Source organism: Microchirus variegatus (genome assembly GCF_963457635.1).
Source record: "Microchirus variegatus genome assembly, chromosome: 10".
NCBI classification, from domain to species: domain Eukaryota; kingdom Metazoa; phylum Chordata; class Actinopteri; order Pleuronectiformes; family Soleidae; genus Microchirus; species Microchirus variegatus.
In genome coordinates this window covers 7,667,635-7,687,031 of record NC_139811.1, presented here as the reverse complement: position 1 = coordinate 7,687,031, position 19,397 = coordinate 7,667,635, and the positions used below count along the sequence as shown (strand labels likewise).

The window sequence follows — 19,397 nt, the reverse complement described above, 5'->3', positions numbered from 1 at the left end:
CACACACACATTTATTTGGACAGCCTAACCAAAGCCTTATGCCTTACCTTAAATATAATGAGTTAATACCTAACCCTAACTTTAATCTAACCACAATTCAAATCAAATTTAGATATTTTTGGGGCTTTTTTTTTGCATTTAATGGACAGGACAGTGTAGTGGTTGTTTGTCTCTATATGTGGCGCTGTGATGGACTGGCGTCCTGTCCATGGTGTACCCCAACCTTCACACTATGTAACCTGGGATTGACACCAGCCTCCCTCTAGACCAGGGGTGTCAAACTCATTTTCACTGAGAGCCACACATCAGCATAATGGTTACCCTCAAAGGGCCAGATGTGACTATCATATAGAATAAATGTAACTAAATGTAACCAAATATAATTCAAAATAAAGGTAACTACTCCTTAACATTTTGCTAAATAACTTTCTATATTTATTACTTATTCAATTTCACTCGTCGCATGATGCATATACAATGATACACTGCGATCTAGTGGCGGTGCCGTCACTTTGTGGGTCACACAATCGCCATGCATTGTGGGAAATGGTTAACGCATGCCTTAAAGCAGCATAGACCTATTTTGACACAGATTTTTAAGACCAGTGAATCACTAGTGGGCCACATAAAATGACGTGGCGGGCCACATCTTTGAGTCACATCATCAGAGTTTGACACGTGTGCTCTAGACTCTCATTCTCAGATTAATGAATGAACGATAGTACAGAGAAACGTGAAAGAAGGGGAGAAAGAGAGATGGGGGAAGACAAACAGCAAAGGACCGCAGGCGGAATCAACCCAGGTCACTGCAATCGGCCCCCCCACGATTCAAATCTTAACCAGTTCCTCAGAAATGAGGTTGTGCCTCATTAGGACCAGGTTTTGGTCAGTTTTTATGCCAGAAAAAGGTCCTAGAGAGGTAATACCAGCACACACACTCACACACAATTGTCCTATCTCCAATTATCGTATCTACTCCAATCACTCCACTTTCCATAATAGCTTCCAGCCAAGTAAATCAATTCCCTTAACTCCTTTTTCTAAAAGATAATCATTTTATCATTTGCTTAAATTAGCTAATTAGGTCAGCTGCTCAAACGACTGATTAAACATTCTTGAATCTTCTAAAGAAAAAGGTTTAAAGGTTTAAAGACGACATTTTCTTCTGGTGTATTAAACTGCGAGTATCATTTAAATCATTTTGCTTGTCACCACAGAGCAGACAGAAAAGTCTCTGAGATGAAAACCAGCCAGTGTGCAGCATTGGCTTCACAGATTTAGTCAAGAGAACAGAGAGGGTATTGAGGCCCAGCTCCACCAGAATGGACAAATGTTCCCCATATTCAGACTGGAGAAAAGTCCAAGCCAAGAATGACTGAATGATTACAGCAGCAGCAGCAGCAGCTGTGGAAGACGGTGAAAAGAAAACTCTTCAACCAATTCAAATTGTCTTCGGTGGATGCAAAGACAGAGCTCCAGAAATACTTTATCATTTTGGTGGAACATTTGCACACAAGCAGTTTATTTTACGGTCATTAAAATGGCTTAGGCCAACAGTCAATGAAATAGAGTGGGTGGGGAAACAGGAAATGGTAGGAAGTAGCGGGAACTTCAAGTCTTCAAATCGGTAATGACTGTGAAAGTTGTCCCCAGTTTAAAGGGGAATTTGAAACAAGTGGGAGGTGGAAGTTAATGCAAACTGTTACTCTTTAAATTATGATGTGGCCATAACCTCTGCAGAAGGGATTATGTTTGTCAGTTTGTCAGCCTTGGATCAGGATTATCAAAAAAACAAAGAGGATACAGCAGCTTCTCTTTTTTTTTGCCTCCTTTAATGATGTTTTTAAGAAAAAAATCCCAGAGTGGGATGGAGGACGTCCACAGGTCCTTCACGTCCACTGCCATCAGACTCTACAACCCTGTCATATTAACTGGATGATAATTCCTTCACTGTATCAGTGTATAAATGTGGAGCCGTTGACCTTCATTGACTGTCTGAATGACCTTGCTTGGAACGTTCCATCATCTTCTGCAGTGGTCAGGACGCTAGTTAGCCAGCTGCGCTTATTTGTTGTGTCGGTCATGAGTGATTCGTTCGAAAGTACGAATCAGTTGAGTGAACGAACTGACTGACTGTGATCACTTCATGAACTGACTCGTTCCTTTCTTAGTTCAGTTGAGCTCAGCAGCGATCGTGGCGGCCGGGGAGTGGAACTGCCGCGTTCTGTGAATCACTCGTGAAGTCGTTCTCCGATGCCGTCACTCACTCGTGAATCTTCGGCAAACTACGCCAGCCAATGTGCACCGAGCGGGGGGGGAGTGATTAGTAAGAAGAACTGTGTCTGCCGTGCTGCTGTGATTCGTGCGCGCTGTCAGTACACTGACTCAGTCATGATTCGCGAACGAACTGACACACAGAGACCTGGAGAACTGTGGCTGAGGACGTGAATCTCGTTCGCGCTGTCACTCACTCAATGACCCGTGGCACGAACGTAGCAGGGCACTGGGCTCCTGCTAAGCACTGAACGATTCGGTGAACGAACCTTTTGAACGAATCATTTCAATGAACTGATTCAAGTGATTCAGTACACTCAAATGATCGGCCGATCCCATCACTACTGCGCTTATGTTTGTAGCAAATAGAGCTGAAACAATCAATCGATGAATCGCTTTGAAGCTTTTTTCATGATTAAAACAAGATTTCTGATCGTTTTTAGCTTCTCAAATGTGCATATTTTCTTCGTTTCTTTGCTCCACATAACAAAGAAATCATTAAAACTGAATCATTTCAGTTTGTGCACAAAACAAGACACTCGAGAACGTTTGACAAACACCGATCAACGTTTTTTTTTTACATTTTCTCACATTTTATGGACCACACGGAAATAATCGTTAGTTGCAGCTCTAGTATCAAACATGCATTTTTTTCTTCAGTTCCTTAAAATGTTTCTGAATAATCCTTTACTGGCTCATTTCAAAGCTTCGGCGAGCAGATGAATCCACTAATCGACTGGAATACCACGCCTAGTTACCGTCAGGATACTAAACTATGATAAATATTCATTACTTCATAGTTCTGCATCAGTGTTCACGTGCACACGGGCGATTAAGGAGCAGCTCTTACATGCTCGCTCGTGATTAAATAAGCGAGTGATGCTCAGATCTATTCTCTGCTGGGCAGAGGAATACAGAAGGAGTGAATCAGAGGAGGAAAAAGAAAGAAAGTAAAGTCAAAGCAGTGCGTGTCTTCTTGCTCACGTAACCTTAGTGAGCTGGTCCCTAATGGAAGTGCAGACACAGATATCACCCCAGGGCCCTGAGCTCCAGCTCTCTCTCCTCCTCCTCCTCCTCCTCCTCTTTTTCCACCTCTTTTGCTTTCATCATCATAATCACGTATTCCTTTGCTCCTCTCTCTTTCCTGGCAGTGACTGTGCGCCGTGAGCAGCTCGCTGTCGTAAAAACAGCAGAGGAATGAACTGCGGGAGAACTTTTTTCCGTATTCTGAACAATCCTGCAGCATCGATACAAAACCTGCAGGATTATTAAAACAATTCCTCGTGGGTGCGCGAGCACGACCGCTGCAGGAGGGTGGTAGTAATTAAAGAAGGCGAGACGTGGACATTATTTCCATCTGCTCGCCTGAGTGCCTGCCTGGGCTCAGGTGTGTCACGGCCAGATTCTCTGCTCTAATAGAAACTGGTTTAATCCCCGATCAGCGGGGGGGGGGGGAGAACCAAGCCATTCTGAGACGCCACTGTGAAGAGGAAGCTCCTGGTGCTTGAATGTCAGCTCGGATTTCCACACTCCTTATATCAGAGTGACTGAAATTCATAAAAACACACAAGTTATTTGGAAAATATGAATTAAATGTGGATTTGATTGACCCTCGTAGGAAGATTCAGCTTTCACCTGCCGTTGGTTTACACCAGCTACAGGTGTTAGATATTCAAAATTAGAGGGAGACTCAACTAATCAGGCCATTTTTTCATTTATCAGCAACATTATGAACATTATTTCTCAGTCTCTGTGACATATTAGGAGGACTTTATGGCCAGTTGCTTTAGATTTATTACATAATGCACCTTTAACAATGGAGGAAAAAGCCAAATAAACCATAAAAAAAAAAGAAAATCATCATCATTTGTCGGCCATCACTGCACTGATTTCTTAAGATCGACATTGGCCACTGAAAATGTGGTAAAATGAGTTTTGAGCTGGACAAACTCTCCAAAAATAACCCTCCAAATCATCGAAAAACATCTCTCAGTGTCAGTGAGTCAGACTGTGGAAAAATCCATCCAAAAAAACTTGATGTCAGACTTGACGTCTGACTCATTTTTGACTCGCGTAATTGCCGATTGATCACATCAGACGATGATTCGGCATGAGCACAAATGTCATGACTGTGACGAATGAGTCACCTTTTCAATAACTTCATATAAAACTCACGTCAGGCTCAACAGTTCTGAGTATATCGTTGTAAATCTCTAACTATACTAACCTTCTATTTCAAAACATCCATGGGAGTAAATTGCTCTGACATGTGATATTTGCAGATCACGGAATCCAGTGTCGTGTTTGTGTTGCTCCTGTCACATGTATGTGGGATTAAAGTGCTATAATTTCATTACTGTATGTGATTTGTTTCCTTTATTTATCACGATCTCATGTATTAATGAGCACGATGCTAATCGCCGTCGTGGTGCGTTGCGACAAATACGGGCGTTAAGCAGATATGAGGATTTCCATATTCATTCAATTAGCATTAAACACTAAGTACAGATGAGGCTGATGGGGAAATAATTAGCGTTTGCAAACATGTCGTTAGAAAAGCAGAACACAGATGTGAGGACACTTAAGGCATCACGCGCTGTGCACAGAAGAAAGAAGAAGAAAAAGAAAAAACCTGCATGAAGGTCCAATGATTTCATCGTTCTTTGGATTAGTGAGGTTTTATGAGACGTCGACACATTTTCAACACATTGATTAAGGTTTCCATGGAACCACCAGGGAGTGTGAGGTTTTTAAAGCACTCTTTTCCAGGAGGAAAATCAGCTATTTTCCGTCACAGCACACAGGAGCTGTTAATTGATGTTATCTTGTGACTTAGTTCTTTGAGATATTTTCAATCCAATCCAATGTATTTATAAAGCACACTGAGAGATCACGTCCATGTCTGTGAGTTCTTTCAAGGTCGTGATGGATTTAACCGTGGCTATTTGCCTCGATTGAAAGAAGCTGTAAAAAAACACAAAAAAAAAACACTGCTAATCTTCTTATCAAGCTTAAAATCAGACTCCATTACTACCTCCGGGTTTTCTTTTCAACCATGTTTGTTGTAAAGGGCCAAAGGACTAAGATCTTTTGTTCCGATTTACAGAAGATTTCGAAAATTAGCAAACAAAGCAGCAGTCCAAGCAGCTTCTGTGTCACTGCGAGCTACAACACGCAAAGTTTTGGCGTAGTAAGCAGTTTACACACGTCAGTTTCTAGACAGAAAGAGAAAATATATTTTTAAATATCATAGACTTCAGCAGATTTATGATTTAATTCGGTTTTGGGTAAGAGATTTAAATCTGATTTAAAGGGATAGTTCAGAATTTTGGACATAAGATCTATTTTCCAACTCAGCTGGTGTGATGGAGACGTCTGGAGACGTCTAGTTGCCGAGTTCGCTGGTGCTATGGCTAGCCCAAGTCAATGGTACCTGGCATTAGAAACACTCATACAGACTCCACAGTGCACCCGATGCAAATCAATTGTAACGGCAGACTATCGATGTACAAATCTGTGTTGATGGAATAATATTTGAAACAAAACTAACCTTGCATCGCATGAATTTTTGAGGGACTACTTTCTCAGCAGCAGCGCAATCAGTCCGCCGCTGCCGGAAGTATGACGCACTGCTGCTGCTGCTGAGACATAAATCCTTCAAATTGCAAGGTTGGTTTCATTTCAAACATTCTATCAACACAGATATGTACATCGATAGTCTGCCGTTACAATTGATTTGCCTCGGGTGCACTGTGGAGTCGGTATGAGTCTAATGCCATGCTAACTTTTATCATTGACTTGCGCTAGCCATAGCACCAGCGAACTCTGCAAATAGAAGAACTGAATGAAATTTCTTGAAAACGTCTCCAGACGTCTCCATCACACCGGCTGAGTTGGAAAATAGGTCTTATGTCCAAAATTCCAAACTATCCCTTTAAGTTCCTACAGAGCTGTCAGACCTTAACTATGACAATGACGATATTCTGAAACTGACACTTTTCACATGCACACACAACAGTCACTGTCCTCAACAGCCTCTGTAATGTTTGACACTGCAGCAGCGTACAAAGGCATCCAAAGGCCACTCACAATCCACAACACACAGAAGCCAAAATGTTTCCGCCCCAGTTGCGTCTACTGCTGTACCTTTTAGTGCGTCGGAACATGTTGCCGGTTTAGTATCGAGGCGTAGCTCTGGACAACAAACAGCAGCAGCAGCAGCAGCAGCAACAGCTGAGCTGTGAGAGAGGGAGGGAGGGAGGAGGGAGGGAGGGCGCTGAGCAGCACGCAGCTGTCTGGAAGAAAATGTCATCGCAATGCAACGCACTCTGCAGCTCGTACAGCCCTGAGGTGTGCGCTAATGTCTGGACAAGAGGAGCTGAGAACTGCCAAAGGACAGACAGAGAGAGGAAGAGAGAGAGGGAGAGGGAGAGGTGGGTTGGGTCTGGTTTTTTTAGTGGAATAACAAAAGGCAGCAGGGGAGTGTGGGTCGTTTTTGTCAAGGCTCAGACTATGGGGCTGTAAACAGACTAATATTATGACTTTCCTCTACTGTACATCCATGCTTTCAGTGTTTACAGTGAAAAGATAGGGAGATAAAAAGGCCATGGACTCCAGGAATGAATGTAAGAGAGGGAGCGGAAGGTGAAGACAATGACAAAGTGGACGTCTTAACCATGATGTAACCCTAAAACAGATGTTGAACTGTGTTTACCGGTGACGGGCAGATTAAACGTGACGCTTAAACTCCACTGAAGTCATCTATAATGGATGACCGACAGATTACATCTTACAGAGGAAGACAGGATGTGATGCAGGAGGAGAGGACGCGGCGCGATGTTAAATTTAGCGATAGGCGTGCGAGGAGGAGAAGGAGGAGGAGAGCGCGACTTACAAACACACAACTGTTGATGTCATTTAACGGTCGGTTACGCGCGACGACGACGAAGGACAAGGGAGGGGTGAGGTAGAAGACGGGACAGGGTAGAAGTTATGGTGGCGAGTGGGGGGACAAGGAAGGAGAGTGGAGACGGTGGTGGTGGACTGTGACCGCTGTAATGGTAAATTCAATTTCTCTGACTCAGAGCTACAACTGCCCATCACCCATACAGGCCCAGTACAGAATATCAGGTCCTTTTGTGTATTTGTGTATTGTATATTGTGTAATTAGCATGTCTGGCCTGAACTTGCACCTTCCTGCAGCATCCGCAGGGAGTCGGCTCCCCGATACCTACAGTGGACAAAGAGGGGTGCGAAAACAGTGCCTGGAAAGGTAGACTCTTTGTCTATTGGAGGAATGCGAAACAGGAGTTGCTCAGGTATAAATGTGGAGGGCTCACGATGATCAGGTCTTTCTCCAGCTAGGATCACTCCTGTGAAGATTGATCTTTTCATTTTCCAAGTTTAGATTGAGACACCGATGTTTATACTGACTACTCAGCGGAGCAAAGAGATACTATAGTTAAGCACTTTATCAGCCTCTATGTTACCTTTTATTAATATTATGATGCTACTGATATTATCTATTCAGGATTCACACAGAACTATGTGCTTAAAACGATACAAATTAAGTTATTATTCGTCGTAGTAGTTATTATTTTGTCCTTGTCAACGGAAATGACATCCGTCTGAGTTAGCATACAGCCTGAGGGAGTGAGATCCAATGTCAAGGAGTCACAGGAGACGCATGTTAATGACGGATGTGGTGTTGACCTCTTGGTCAGGTCACCGTTGGCAAAGAGATTCTGATCTCAATGGGTTCTACCTGGTTAAATAAAGGTTAAATAAAATAAAATACTAGGACTGAACGTGGCCTTGAATCATTTTCACCCACTTTTATTCACAGCACAGATGGATAGAAGTGGCATTAGACAACCCCTTTCATACTAAACATCATTATAGACTTTATATATAATATAAAAATATTTATTTAGATGGGTCGAAGGCCGTTATTCACTACTATACGCAGTAACTAAATCTAAATATTAGACTTCCCACACTGCTTCAACACATACATACCATAATAACCAGACAAACAAGCACGGGGAGGGATTTTTAAAGGGCAAAAGGGGTGGGAATGAAAGTCCAACAGAGAGGAAGTGATAACACAGTAAAAGGAAACAGGGGGAGCAGAAGATAAAGAGAGAAAAAAATGAGTGACGGAAAAAAGGCAGAATGGATTCAGCACCATGGACAGCATCAGCGCTCCCGGCAGACCTTAATCTGACTCCGACAGACTTCCAGCCTCCTCCTCCTCTTCCTCTTCCTCCTCCTCCTCCTCCCCCACACTCTCCACAGCACAAGCACCACTCAACCACCCTCAGAGCTCTCAAAAACGCAACGTGCAAATCATGCTCATCCAAGAAAGCCTAGCCCCGTCTGCTGTAAGCGCAGGAGGAGAGACCTCGTTGATGAATGAGCTTCACTCAGTGCCATTGTTTTTCCTCTTCAGGGAGGGACCCAGTCTGTCCCCAGAGAGGAGGGAGGGAGGAGGGAGGGAGGGAGGAGAGAGGAACAAACACAACACTCACCTGCTGTTCTTGCGAGGTAGTGGCAAATCCTTCTGGAAGAAAAACAAAGAAAAAAGATCAGGTACAAACATATATGTACATATACAACATGTACATAAGGGGTGCAGAAGATATACAAACATGCCGTTTATGCAATATATGTGACATTTTAATCCTTTTTTTACAAAAGGTCATAGCAAGGAATAGAAAGTTCATACAAAGAAAATAAATAATGTCTGAAATATTTTATATTACCAGCCTCTGCCAATTAAAACAGCGTTTTGTTCCGTGTGAAAACAGAAAGCTCGACTGGCCTTAGCAACAACAGCTAAGCTGGACGGCGCCTAAGTGACTATTATACAGTTTACCCCTGACGCCTGTGGAGGAACTCTGGGGGTTTGGAGCCTTGGTTTCCCTTAGGTGGTTATTCACAATAACATGGAAATAAATCTAACTTCCATTTATACACAATATATTTTAGCGTCTGCATGTGTCTAAAGCTGCAGTGTGTGACTTTTGGTGATTTTTTGTTGTTGCTGGTGTTTTTTGTTCTGCCTCTATGCTACATCCTTTATCTGAAAACACACTCTGTCAGGCAAAACTATCAGACAGTAATGAGGTTGAGGGTCTGCAACCTTTAGGATGAAAAAGAGCCATTTTTGTCCCCCTCTCTCCAGCCAAATAAACTTAATCTGGACCCGCAAAACCCCTAAATTTAAGATAACATGTATAAAGTTTAATATAAAAAGAAAACTGTTATAGCGGTATAATCTCTTATAAAGTGGAGACAAAATAAAACGCAGAGTAAGAAATTCATGCTTGAGAAAAACCTGCCTGGCATAAGTACGTGTATCCAAAGATGGACAGGACTCCAAATATGCAACGTCAATTCACTTCTAAATGTTTTCTTAAGCTAGTATTGTATGGTCCTCATGGTTGTGTGTCTGCGCCTGTTTTTTAAAAACAGCAGCAGTCACTTTGTTTATCGTGAAAACTGCTTCTTATTTTTTGCTCCTCATGTCCTCATGTCCATATGGACGGGGTGCAGGGAGCGTTGGACTGAAACAGCAGCAGACAAAGCAGCAAAAAGAAAACAGCGAGAGTGGAGCCGGATCTCATGCCAACACAGTCTGGCTCTTTATAAAACCCTGCATGCTGAGAGAGGGAGGGTGTAAATAAGGGTAGAGTAGAGGGTGAGAGAAGTGGGAGGGAGGCTTATCCTTCAGCCTGAGTCATTTGGCCGTCGGAACCATGTGTGTGTGTGTGTGTGTGTGTGTGTGTGTGTGTGTGTGTGTGTGTGTGTGTGTGTGTGTGTGTGTGTGTGTGTGTGTGTGTGTGTGTCATACAAATGCAACAGCTTGACATGAGAGTCGTTACTCAGTATATAGTTACAGATACAATTAATGCATTAGCCACTTTGCACTTTGTGCCGTCACACTCCCGGTAACGCGGTTAAAGGGCTGTTAGCATCACATTGACCTGCTGCAAACCACAGTCAATGCAGTTATTAGGTTAACCTTCAAATAAAGATTTGTGTGTGTGTGTGTGTGTGTGTGTGTGTGTGTGTGTGTGTGTGTGTGTGTGTGTGTGTGTGTGTGTGTGTGTGTGTGTGTGTGTGTGTGTGTGTGTGTGTGTGTGTGTGTGTGTGTGTGTGGACCTGCTGCTGCTGCTACTGATCTCTGTGAAGCACTAAATACATGTATCACACCGTGGTCGCCTCAAAGCTTCGAATACAAGGACAAAACCTCCAACACGGCAGAGTGCTTTTTTGTGCAGTCCATCAACGTCCACAAGGTCAAACCTATGTCATGGATAACAACTACATCCAGAGGAGAAAGCCCATGTTGTGGAACATGCAGACGCTTTACTAATAAAAGAGGAAGAAAATAATAATAATAATAATAACGTTCTTATCTCAAGATCCATTTACAGGCAACATAACAGCTATTTAACTGCACGTCCTGGAGGTTTTTACGCGCTGAAAAGAGACAAATCCTGTCTTTACAAGGAGTGAATATTCAACCCATTGATCCCCGTTGTTCACTTTGTCCTTCATCGATCAGGCTAATTGACCCCGAGCCGTCGGCGCTGAGACGATGACTTACAAGAGGCGTCAAGACAGGCTTCTCGGCGACAAGTGGGTTCAACTATTGTACACAAACAAACCACCCGACGAGAGCTGAAGCCACAGTGACGGCGCGGGGGGGAAGTCAACAGCGCCGACACGTGAAAACCTCTTTGTGTCAAATAAAAACTGTGTTTTTAACGGATATTCTCACCGTACCAGGAATCTAGAGACATTATAAATCCACGGTCCCTCCACAGGAACCACTGATCAGACAACGCAGTATTGTATATATATCTACAGTGTAGTTATTGATTCTAATTACACTTCATGACAATGCTGGTTTATCGATCAGTTCTCCATTGTGCACACCGGTTTAATAATAAAAAAAAGTCTGATTTTGTCTGGTTGGCTGATGGATATGTGTTTCATTGGTATTCACTCTTCATTGAAATGACTGCATTGTATACATATGTTTATATTTTATGGCGTGTTCCTAACATCTCGCCTAGTCTCGCCTCGGCACAGCATGATTAAGCTGCATTTCCACTATCTCTGAAAAAACCAGGTCCGGTTACATAACCAGTGGTTCTCGGGAACGGCAGATCCTACTGCTCCGGGCACTAGTCCGGGTACATCCGGTTTCATACATTGAACCGCAGAAGAAGAATAACGTTGGAGAGGTGTTTCACTTGCGACAGTGTCTTCTGATTAAGCTAAAACAATGTTTTGATAATGAGTAGCAGTGCATCCACCGTTCCAGAGGGGGGAGCTGCGCTTCTGAGAGCTGACGTGCTGATTACGTCACTCCAATCACAAGACAGTTGGGAAAGCTCTCGATGACCGGCCAATCACAACACAGTTCTGTGTTCTGAGTGTGAGATTTCGGTTTGAAACAGCGCGGCTGATGAGAGCTTCAGTGAAGAGAGATTTCTATCGGCTAGTTTCCAGCAACTAGGAGGTTTCTGACCATAAAAACAAGTTAATGTATGTAAGTAGACCTCCATAACTCACATATATGTGCGATAGGACCACTCTATGGGAGCTTTAACAATCCTAAAAATGTGGGTCAATCGCCAACAATTACCAGGGAAATGTCTAAAATGTCAATATTTAACAGAGGAGTCTGGCCCAGGTCGCTGCTGATGATCGCGACCTGCAGAGTTGTCGGGAGCAACATGAGGTTAAGTCTCTTGCCCATGGACACATCGGCATTTGTAGACTAGCTTTGAGGCCAGGAACCAAACCCACAACCTTCAAACTGAAAGACAACTCACTCTGGCACTGAGCCACCGTCGCCTTATCGTCAACACATTGTCACTGAGCTCCGTAGCGTTGTCGTTCTTCCTCTGACTCATTTGTGACTAACCATCGTCAATGAGAGCGGTGTCAGTCGTCTGTTTTTAAGCAGCTTCACCCGCGTTCAAAAAAGCAATTTTAACGTGTGAGAGGCTTTAATGGCTTGCCGGTTATTTGTGTTCCCCCTCACAATGAACTGTAATAAGTGTTTGTCATTGTCCGTGAACTAGCACGCGCATCAGCAAAAGCTTTTCCTTACACAATACTCACGGATGAATGTGATTTCATTCATGCACCAGAACAGTTTTAGTAGCGAAAAGTGAAAATCCAAACACACACTGCATGCAGCAGAGGAACAGAGCAAATTGCTAAATCCAGCCCTGATAACATCTGCTCGGTGTCTGTCTGACGTCCCTCTGAGGAGCTCTCTGCACTTCAGACATGTCTAGACAATAAAAGAAGCAGTTGGCACATGAAACAAGTGCAGTCAACTATCGGTGTTTGAAAGAATACATTTGGGCGCAGCGGAAAAAACGATTGCTTCCACCTTCCTTCCATCGTCTTCTCGTGACTTCCCCTGCTCTGAGCTTCCACACAGCAGAAATAATATATACGGCGCAGCGAGTGGACTGGCAGTTTATATAGCTATGATGGGGAGCTCGGTTACGAAATGACCTTTATTAACCCCGCTAGGAATTCCATTACATTTCTCGAGTCTGCTCCTATCTGCCTCTCTCGTTATCCCCAATTCCACTTTAATTTGTAAAAAGGTCAAGAAGAGACCATCGTTTTCCCGGCTCATCAGTGGTCATTGTACCAGGACGATTACACAAATCAGAAGAAAAATACATCGTTAAGGAAAATACGATCCTTGCCTCATGTCCTGCAACATAATCCGAAATTTTTTATTTATTTTTTTAATTCTCCTGTGGTATCATTAGTCTGTCAGAACGCCACCATTGTCGCTCATCGCATGGCTGCATTTCCCCCACGTAAAAAAGGGATTTAAAGAGAAGCCAACGCTGCGTCTGCTGCAGCTGATGTGTGTGCTGGGGTTCAACGAGTCCAACCGATGAAGTCTGGCGGCAGATGGGAGGCTCTGTCACAAATATGACATATCCACTGATCACAGATTAGAATGGAACACAGCTCCACGTACATATTTTCCTGACAGGAACAGCTCTTTTTTTTTTTTTTTAAACCCTGTTTAGCTGCGTCCTGTGGGGGGAGAAACGCTGAGGCTGCTGCTGATTCTAAATGACGGTGTTATCCTCTTGAGAGCCAGGCTGACAGTGAGCGTTTGCCTGATGAATATTATTCACTTACACTCACTCGTGTAATAGCAGTGGATTATAAATGAGCATTTTGATTGAAAATTACTTCAGTTGACTACAGACGAATATATAATGCTTTGTTCACTTTGACAACACGAAGAACTGCTATTATGGTTTATATGTAGGAGTTTCTGTGTGTCAGTGACGCGCAGCTTGTGAACAGGCAAGGCAGGCAACTGCTTGGGGCCCCCGAGCCGATAGGGGGCCCCTGAAACTCAGAGCCTGAGGTCTGTTTTTACTGAAATGTGCAGTGACCAGGCGCATTCCCGTCCCCCTTAAACAACAATGGGTGATTTGCAATGACATCTCAGTAGGAAACCTCCCTAAAGGGGCCCCACCTCACTTTAACCTGTGTGAAGTTATCGTTCTGCAAGTTGGAATCGAAGCTGAAGGAAAAGAGGAAGAAAAAAGAAAGAAAGATAATGCAGATAATGATATGATAACATTAACAGTAAACGACTGCTGTTATTGAACTGTTACTTTGTCTAACTAACCGGACACAGACTTAAACAGCAGCTAACATTAGCGTCAGAATGCTAGCTAACGCTAACGCTAACTAGTAGAAGAAAACCAAGAAAACTATTTAACTTCTATACTTTATATTTTGTTTATAAATGTATAATGTGTGTTATTTACAGTGTAATGTATATATATTTTTACTATGTTTATATAGTTTTTTTAAAAAGCTATTTACAGTATTTTTTTGTTATTTACATTTTCACATACTTTATTTATTTTCAAAATTACAAGGTTTTTCCATGTTATTTAATTCATTTTGAATAAAAACATTATTCATAATATAAAGGTGGTCGGAAGGGCCCCCTGGGAATTTTTACTTCGGGCCCCAACAGACTCTAGAACAGCCTCTGTTCTTATGGCTGCCTCATGTTTCGAGTCACTGTCACTGCATCATTCGGTAATTCATTCAACCCCGAGGCCGAAATGTCCGCAGGGTCACGTCCGCCGACTGTATCTTCATCCTTCAAATTCAGAATTACGCCTCTTCAACCTGTGTCCACAGGTTAAACCATTTACAATGGATTTTCCCGTCTATGTCTATGATAACGTGACATAGGCTGGGGAGGCTCCTGCTGCTGCTGCTCAGCCATGTCTGTGATGGACGGTAAAGTCAGTCGGGGCATGGAGGCGGTAAACCATAACTGAGGATTGAATGGTCCTTTGTGATCATCTGCCTGCACTAAAGGAATAAACATGCCTCTGCAGTAATGAAATGGCATTAGCTGAGCTCTCTGACTGCATAGCACATCGCTGCTCGGTGTGGTTTGAGCCTGGCCAGTGCAATTGTTTTTGAAAACACACACTGCAAAAGGAGAAAAAAAAAATATGGTGCAGAGAGCAGACCTGCAGACAAACAACAGGGAGCAGTCAACATCTGCAGCGGTGATTGACCGACTGATCTGCCGTCTGACGGATCAGGGGCTGAGAGGTCAGTCGTGTCTCTGCATGATAGAAGAACAAAACAGGGGAATGGTAGCTGCCACTCACAGCTACAGTGCTTTATGAGTTTACGGCCAAACAATGTACGCTAACGTCAATCATGTTTCCCACTGAGCTGAAGTAGAAGCCAAAAAAGGTGCTGATGACGGTTTGCAGAACTGCAATCATTCCCAATTCCAATGCCAAAGGGTTTTGATTTGTTGTTTTAGCTAACGTTTAATTAGCGTACATGCTTTTCTCTATCTTTAATACACAATATAATAAAAACTGCTTCTACAAGTTAAAGTGTAGTATTAAAGGGTTCATTTTCCTCGGATAGTCCACTTCGTTTTGACAGATGTGAAAGCTCAACAAGCTAACTGCTCCTGAAAACGTGGGTCTCAGTTCACTTGTGGTTAGCTAACCAGCGAACCAAAGAGAGGAAGTGAGGATAGCTCGCTAGCTCGCCTGCTGTTCATATTTGGGCAGCTTTCTTGTGAAAAACCAATTAGGTTTGAACACCAAAGTAAAAACAGAAACCCGAAGACTGCATACATTTTGGTCAGTGCCCCAAACGAGCAGCTGCGCGACGTCTTGCTAGCTCATGCTAACATGCTAACAATGCAGGAAAATCAGAAAACAAACTAGAAACAAGATGAGGTATTCAAACAGTAATAAAGACATTTGAAGGAAGGTCAAGGAAATGGAGTTTTCAAATTAAAGGCGCCATATGTAAGAATGTGGCCAAAAACGGTTACTACATTCAAATTCAAAATACCGAGGTCTTTTAGGTTTTCGTTTTTCTGACGTAACTGGCAACCCGTTGTTGCTCGGCTGCTGAGACTCTACTGACTGCAATGATTGGTAGATGGCTGTAGGTGGCGCCACATGCCAAAACATGATTTCATAACATAAACATGATTTGCAGTCTGAAAAATATATTTTTTAATGCAAATATTTTGTCTGTACTGTTGTTGTTGGTGAGTTCAGTTTGTTATATGAAAATTATTCCTGAGTCTCTGTGACATATTAGGAGGAAATTTATGGCCAGTTGCTTTAGATTTATTACATAATGCACCTTTAAGACAAAGCTGAGGGAGGGCTAACAACTTTTCCACAGCATTGTACGTAAACCTCGACCTCACCTCTGATGTGTCTGTCTGTTTAATACATTAGATATCGTTACCTATATTCCCCTGTGAGGCTGATAAAGCTGTTATTTCAGGATATTTCCGCAGCACATGTTGTTTATGTGTCAGTTGGCTAAACGCGGGGCCTGCAAGTGTCACGGCCGCGCGGGAGGTGCGAGGAATCACAACGATGTTCATTTCATGTTCGTCGTGTCGGAGCAATGCATCATGGGTGTGACCCCACTGACCCCGACTGCAGGGGCGTGGGGTGTGTCGCCATATGGTGCTGAGAGAATGATTGTGTGTGTATGAGAGAGTGAGAGAGTGACGGTTGGGATGATTAGGCCCAGGGGACTGACATGCACAGCCAATCAACGCCACACAATTTACACACCAGCACACATGCCTAAAATGTAGAGTGGGCAATTTCTACCACTTATAAACCTCTCAATCTTTGATAGGTAAGATATATGACGGAATTGGGAATGAGTGTTGCATTATGGGAATTTTCTTTTTGTCACGTTTGGTTGTCCTGTTCATTTGTGCTATATGGAGACATATACACATAATAATATGACAAAAACTAACTATGATTATTTAACATTTCCTTCTTCACTATGACTGATGTATAGCAGCGATGGAAAAAGGCGATGATGTCCTGAAAAGGAAAATATCGATTTCTATACATTTAAGACGTGTTGGATCAACAATAGTCTCATCATTGTTCAGATGTTACATATTACATCTTTAAAGTCATCCTCTCTGTTCTCTCTCACACACACTAAACACACTAGATCATTCTGGACTCCCTATATCAATAAACTGCTGGTGCTTTTGTGTGTGTGTGACTCTGAGATGATTAATACTCTTACAGCCTGCTGTCATACATCATCGCAGCAGCGAGCTGAGCGCTGGGGATGATGAGATGTGGAACCATCAGTTCACCTCACTGCTAATCCTCTCCCCACCACCACCACCACCCAACTTCATTCCCATCCATCCCACCCTCTCTCAGAGTAATAGGGGCCAATTTGCCTGTGTGCAGCTCAGGCAGGCGTGCCCTCGCTGACAAGTCCTCTTGTTTGGTTGAACGTGGCTGTAAGTGAACACGGAGAAGAAACCCTCTCACACACACTCTCTCTACAGTGGTCCTTCAGCTCTGCTTGACTGAATCACACAAAGATGAAGTATAGGGAGTGCAGTAGAGTGGGGGGGGTGGCGGGCGGGGTTCATGACCTGCATGACCCATGGTTAAAGGCGCCATATGTAAGAATGTGGCCAAAAAACGGTTACTACATTCAAATTCAAAATACCGAGGTCTTTTAGGTTTACGTTTTTCTGACATAACTGGCAACCCGTGGTTGCTCGGCAGCTGAGACTCTACTGACTGCAATGATTGGTAGACGGCGGTAGGTGGCGCCACATGCCAAAACATGATTTGCAGTCTGCAAAATATTTTTTTTAATGCAAATATTTTGTCTGTACTGTTCTTGTTGGTGAGTTCAGTTTGTTATATGAATATTATTCCTGTCTCTGTGACATATTAGGAGGATTTTATGGCCAGTTGCTTTACATTTATCACATAATGCACCTTTAAGCAGGCTGCTTCATAATAGATGAGATTTGTTTTTGCAGCAGCAGCACTCATAACAACAAGGCTCCCTCTTGCAATGTTGATGTATTAAATGAAATTAAAGTAACTTTACAATGTAAAGGCACACAAAGAAACATGGAGCACATGCACATCCCATCATGTTCCTCACCTGCAGCCTCCGGCGGCGGATTATCCCCGAGTCATCCATGGCGTAATGAGGAGCGGCGGCGGCAGCGGCGGCGGCGGCGATGGGGGGATTCCCCTCGCTGCAACAATCTCCCGACCCTTCAGTCGTGCGCGTTGTGACCCTGCAGGGCTGCGACATCCGCTGCTGCTCCACTTCACTGGATCACACCCGAACAGCACACCACCACCACCATCATCATCACAAGGCGCTCACTTACACAGAGAGTCCGCTGTCACGTCACGATGGAACTCGCAGAGATGCGCAATAATCGATGTCAAGCCATCGCACTGTGTCCGATTGTGCCACAGTCTCTTAAAACAACAATATAACCCTATTAATAATAATAATCATAAGCAGGGGCAATGGATTTCTCTCAGTCCTGATCCGTGTCCTGTGTCTCAGTGCGGACAGTCACGCTGCTGCTGCTGCTGCTGCTGCCTCCTCATCCTCCTCCTTCTCTTTGGAGCATCCTTGACATTTTGCGTTTGTGTGTGAGTGTGAGTGTGTGTGTGTTAAGCGCGCGCAGGCCTGAACAATCACCGCAAACGCACACACAGAGCGATCCAAGCACCGTCCTTCTGTCACACCATCCTCCAGAGGAAGAAACCCCTGAGCTGCCTCTAATCTCCACACACACACACACACAGTGGACTGACTGTGCGCTCAGGCTGACGTTACTGCTGCTGCTGATGATGATGAAGATGATGATGCTTGGTCCTGTCCCGTCGTCTCTAAACCCCCCCTCAGGTTTTAAAGTTTAAATTCGTCCGTTTTTGACTGAGTCAGTCGACTCTCCGTCACATCCCGTGATTCTGAGCGAGCGACAGCAGCAACGCGATATTTGTAAAGCTCTTCCTGGGTTTTCCCTCTGGCTCCTCCTCCTCCTCCTCCTCTTTCTCCTCCTCCTCTTTCTCCTCTTTCTCCTCCTCCTCGTGCACAGCAGGGAGGCTCTGGATCTGCTCTGTGACCATTCATGGGATGTTTTTTCACACGAGATTCCAATGGTATTTTGGCCAGAAATTCATGTTTGGATTGAAAGCGTCCCGTCATTATCAGGCTCAATCTCAGCTGGCAACGTCACATTCTGCAATACTGTGAAGACAAAAGTGATGAAAACAACAATAATCCATCCCTAAATTGAAATAATACTTAATAATAATCCTTCAGCACTTTTAAAAAAAAAGGCAAATCACTGTGTGTATGCTGTGTGTATACAGGGTTACTATCAGAGTTATTATAATAATCTCCTCATTAGTATATATAATAGTATTCACGCAAACATGTATGGGGGACGGAAAGTGCCAAAATTAAATAAATAAATAAATAAATAAATAAATAAATAAATAAATAAATACACCACCACTCAAATAATTACTCAAATGTGTAATTAATTAATTAGAATTTGAACTAAATACATAAATGTCTTATTAAATGTGTTTTTTAATTAACAAAATAAATAAATACATACATACATACACCATTAAATAATTACTCAAATGTGTCATTAAATAATTAATTAGTTAATTAATTAATTAAATACATACACCATTAAATAATTACTCAAATGT

The 19,397-nt window shown here is 43.1% G+C and overlaps 1 protein-coding gene across 1 annotated transcript in view; it reads right to left on the bottom strand.

Moving 5' to 3' along the window:
• The window catches only part of LOC310933100 (microtubule-associated serine/threonine-protein kinase 1-like), a gene marked incomplete at both ends in the record, with an annotated part of 45,625 nt that extends 27,775 nt beyond the window's left edge, over nt 1-17,850 (bottom strand). The window contains 2 exons of the mRNA XM_083896522.1: nt 8,805-8,836; nt 17,812-17,850. Coding sequence (XP_083752648.1) covers nt 8,805-8,836; nt 17,812-17,850 — 71 coding nt within the window. The remainder of the gene's footprint in view (nt 1-8,804; nt 8,837-17,811) is intronic.
• Nucleotides 17,851-19,397: the final 1,547 nt, after the last annotated feature.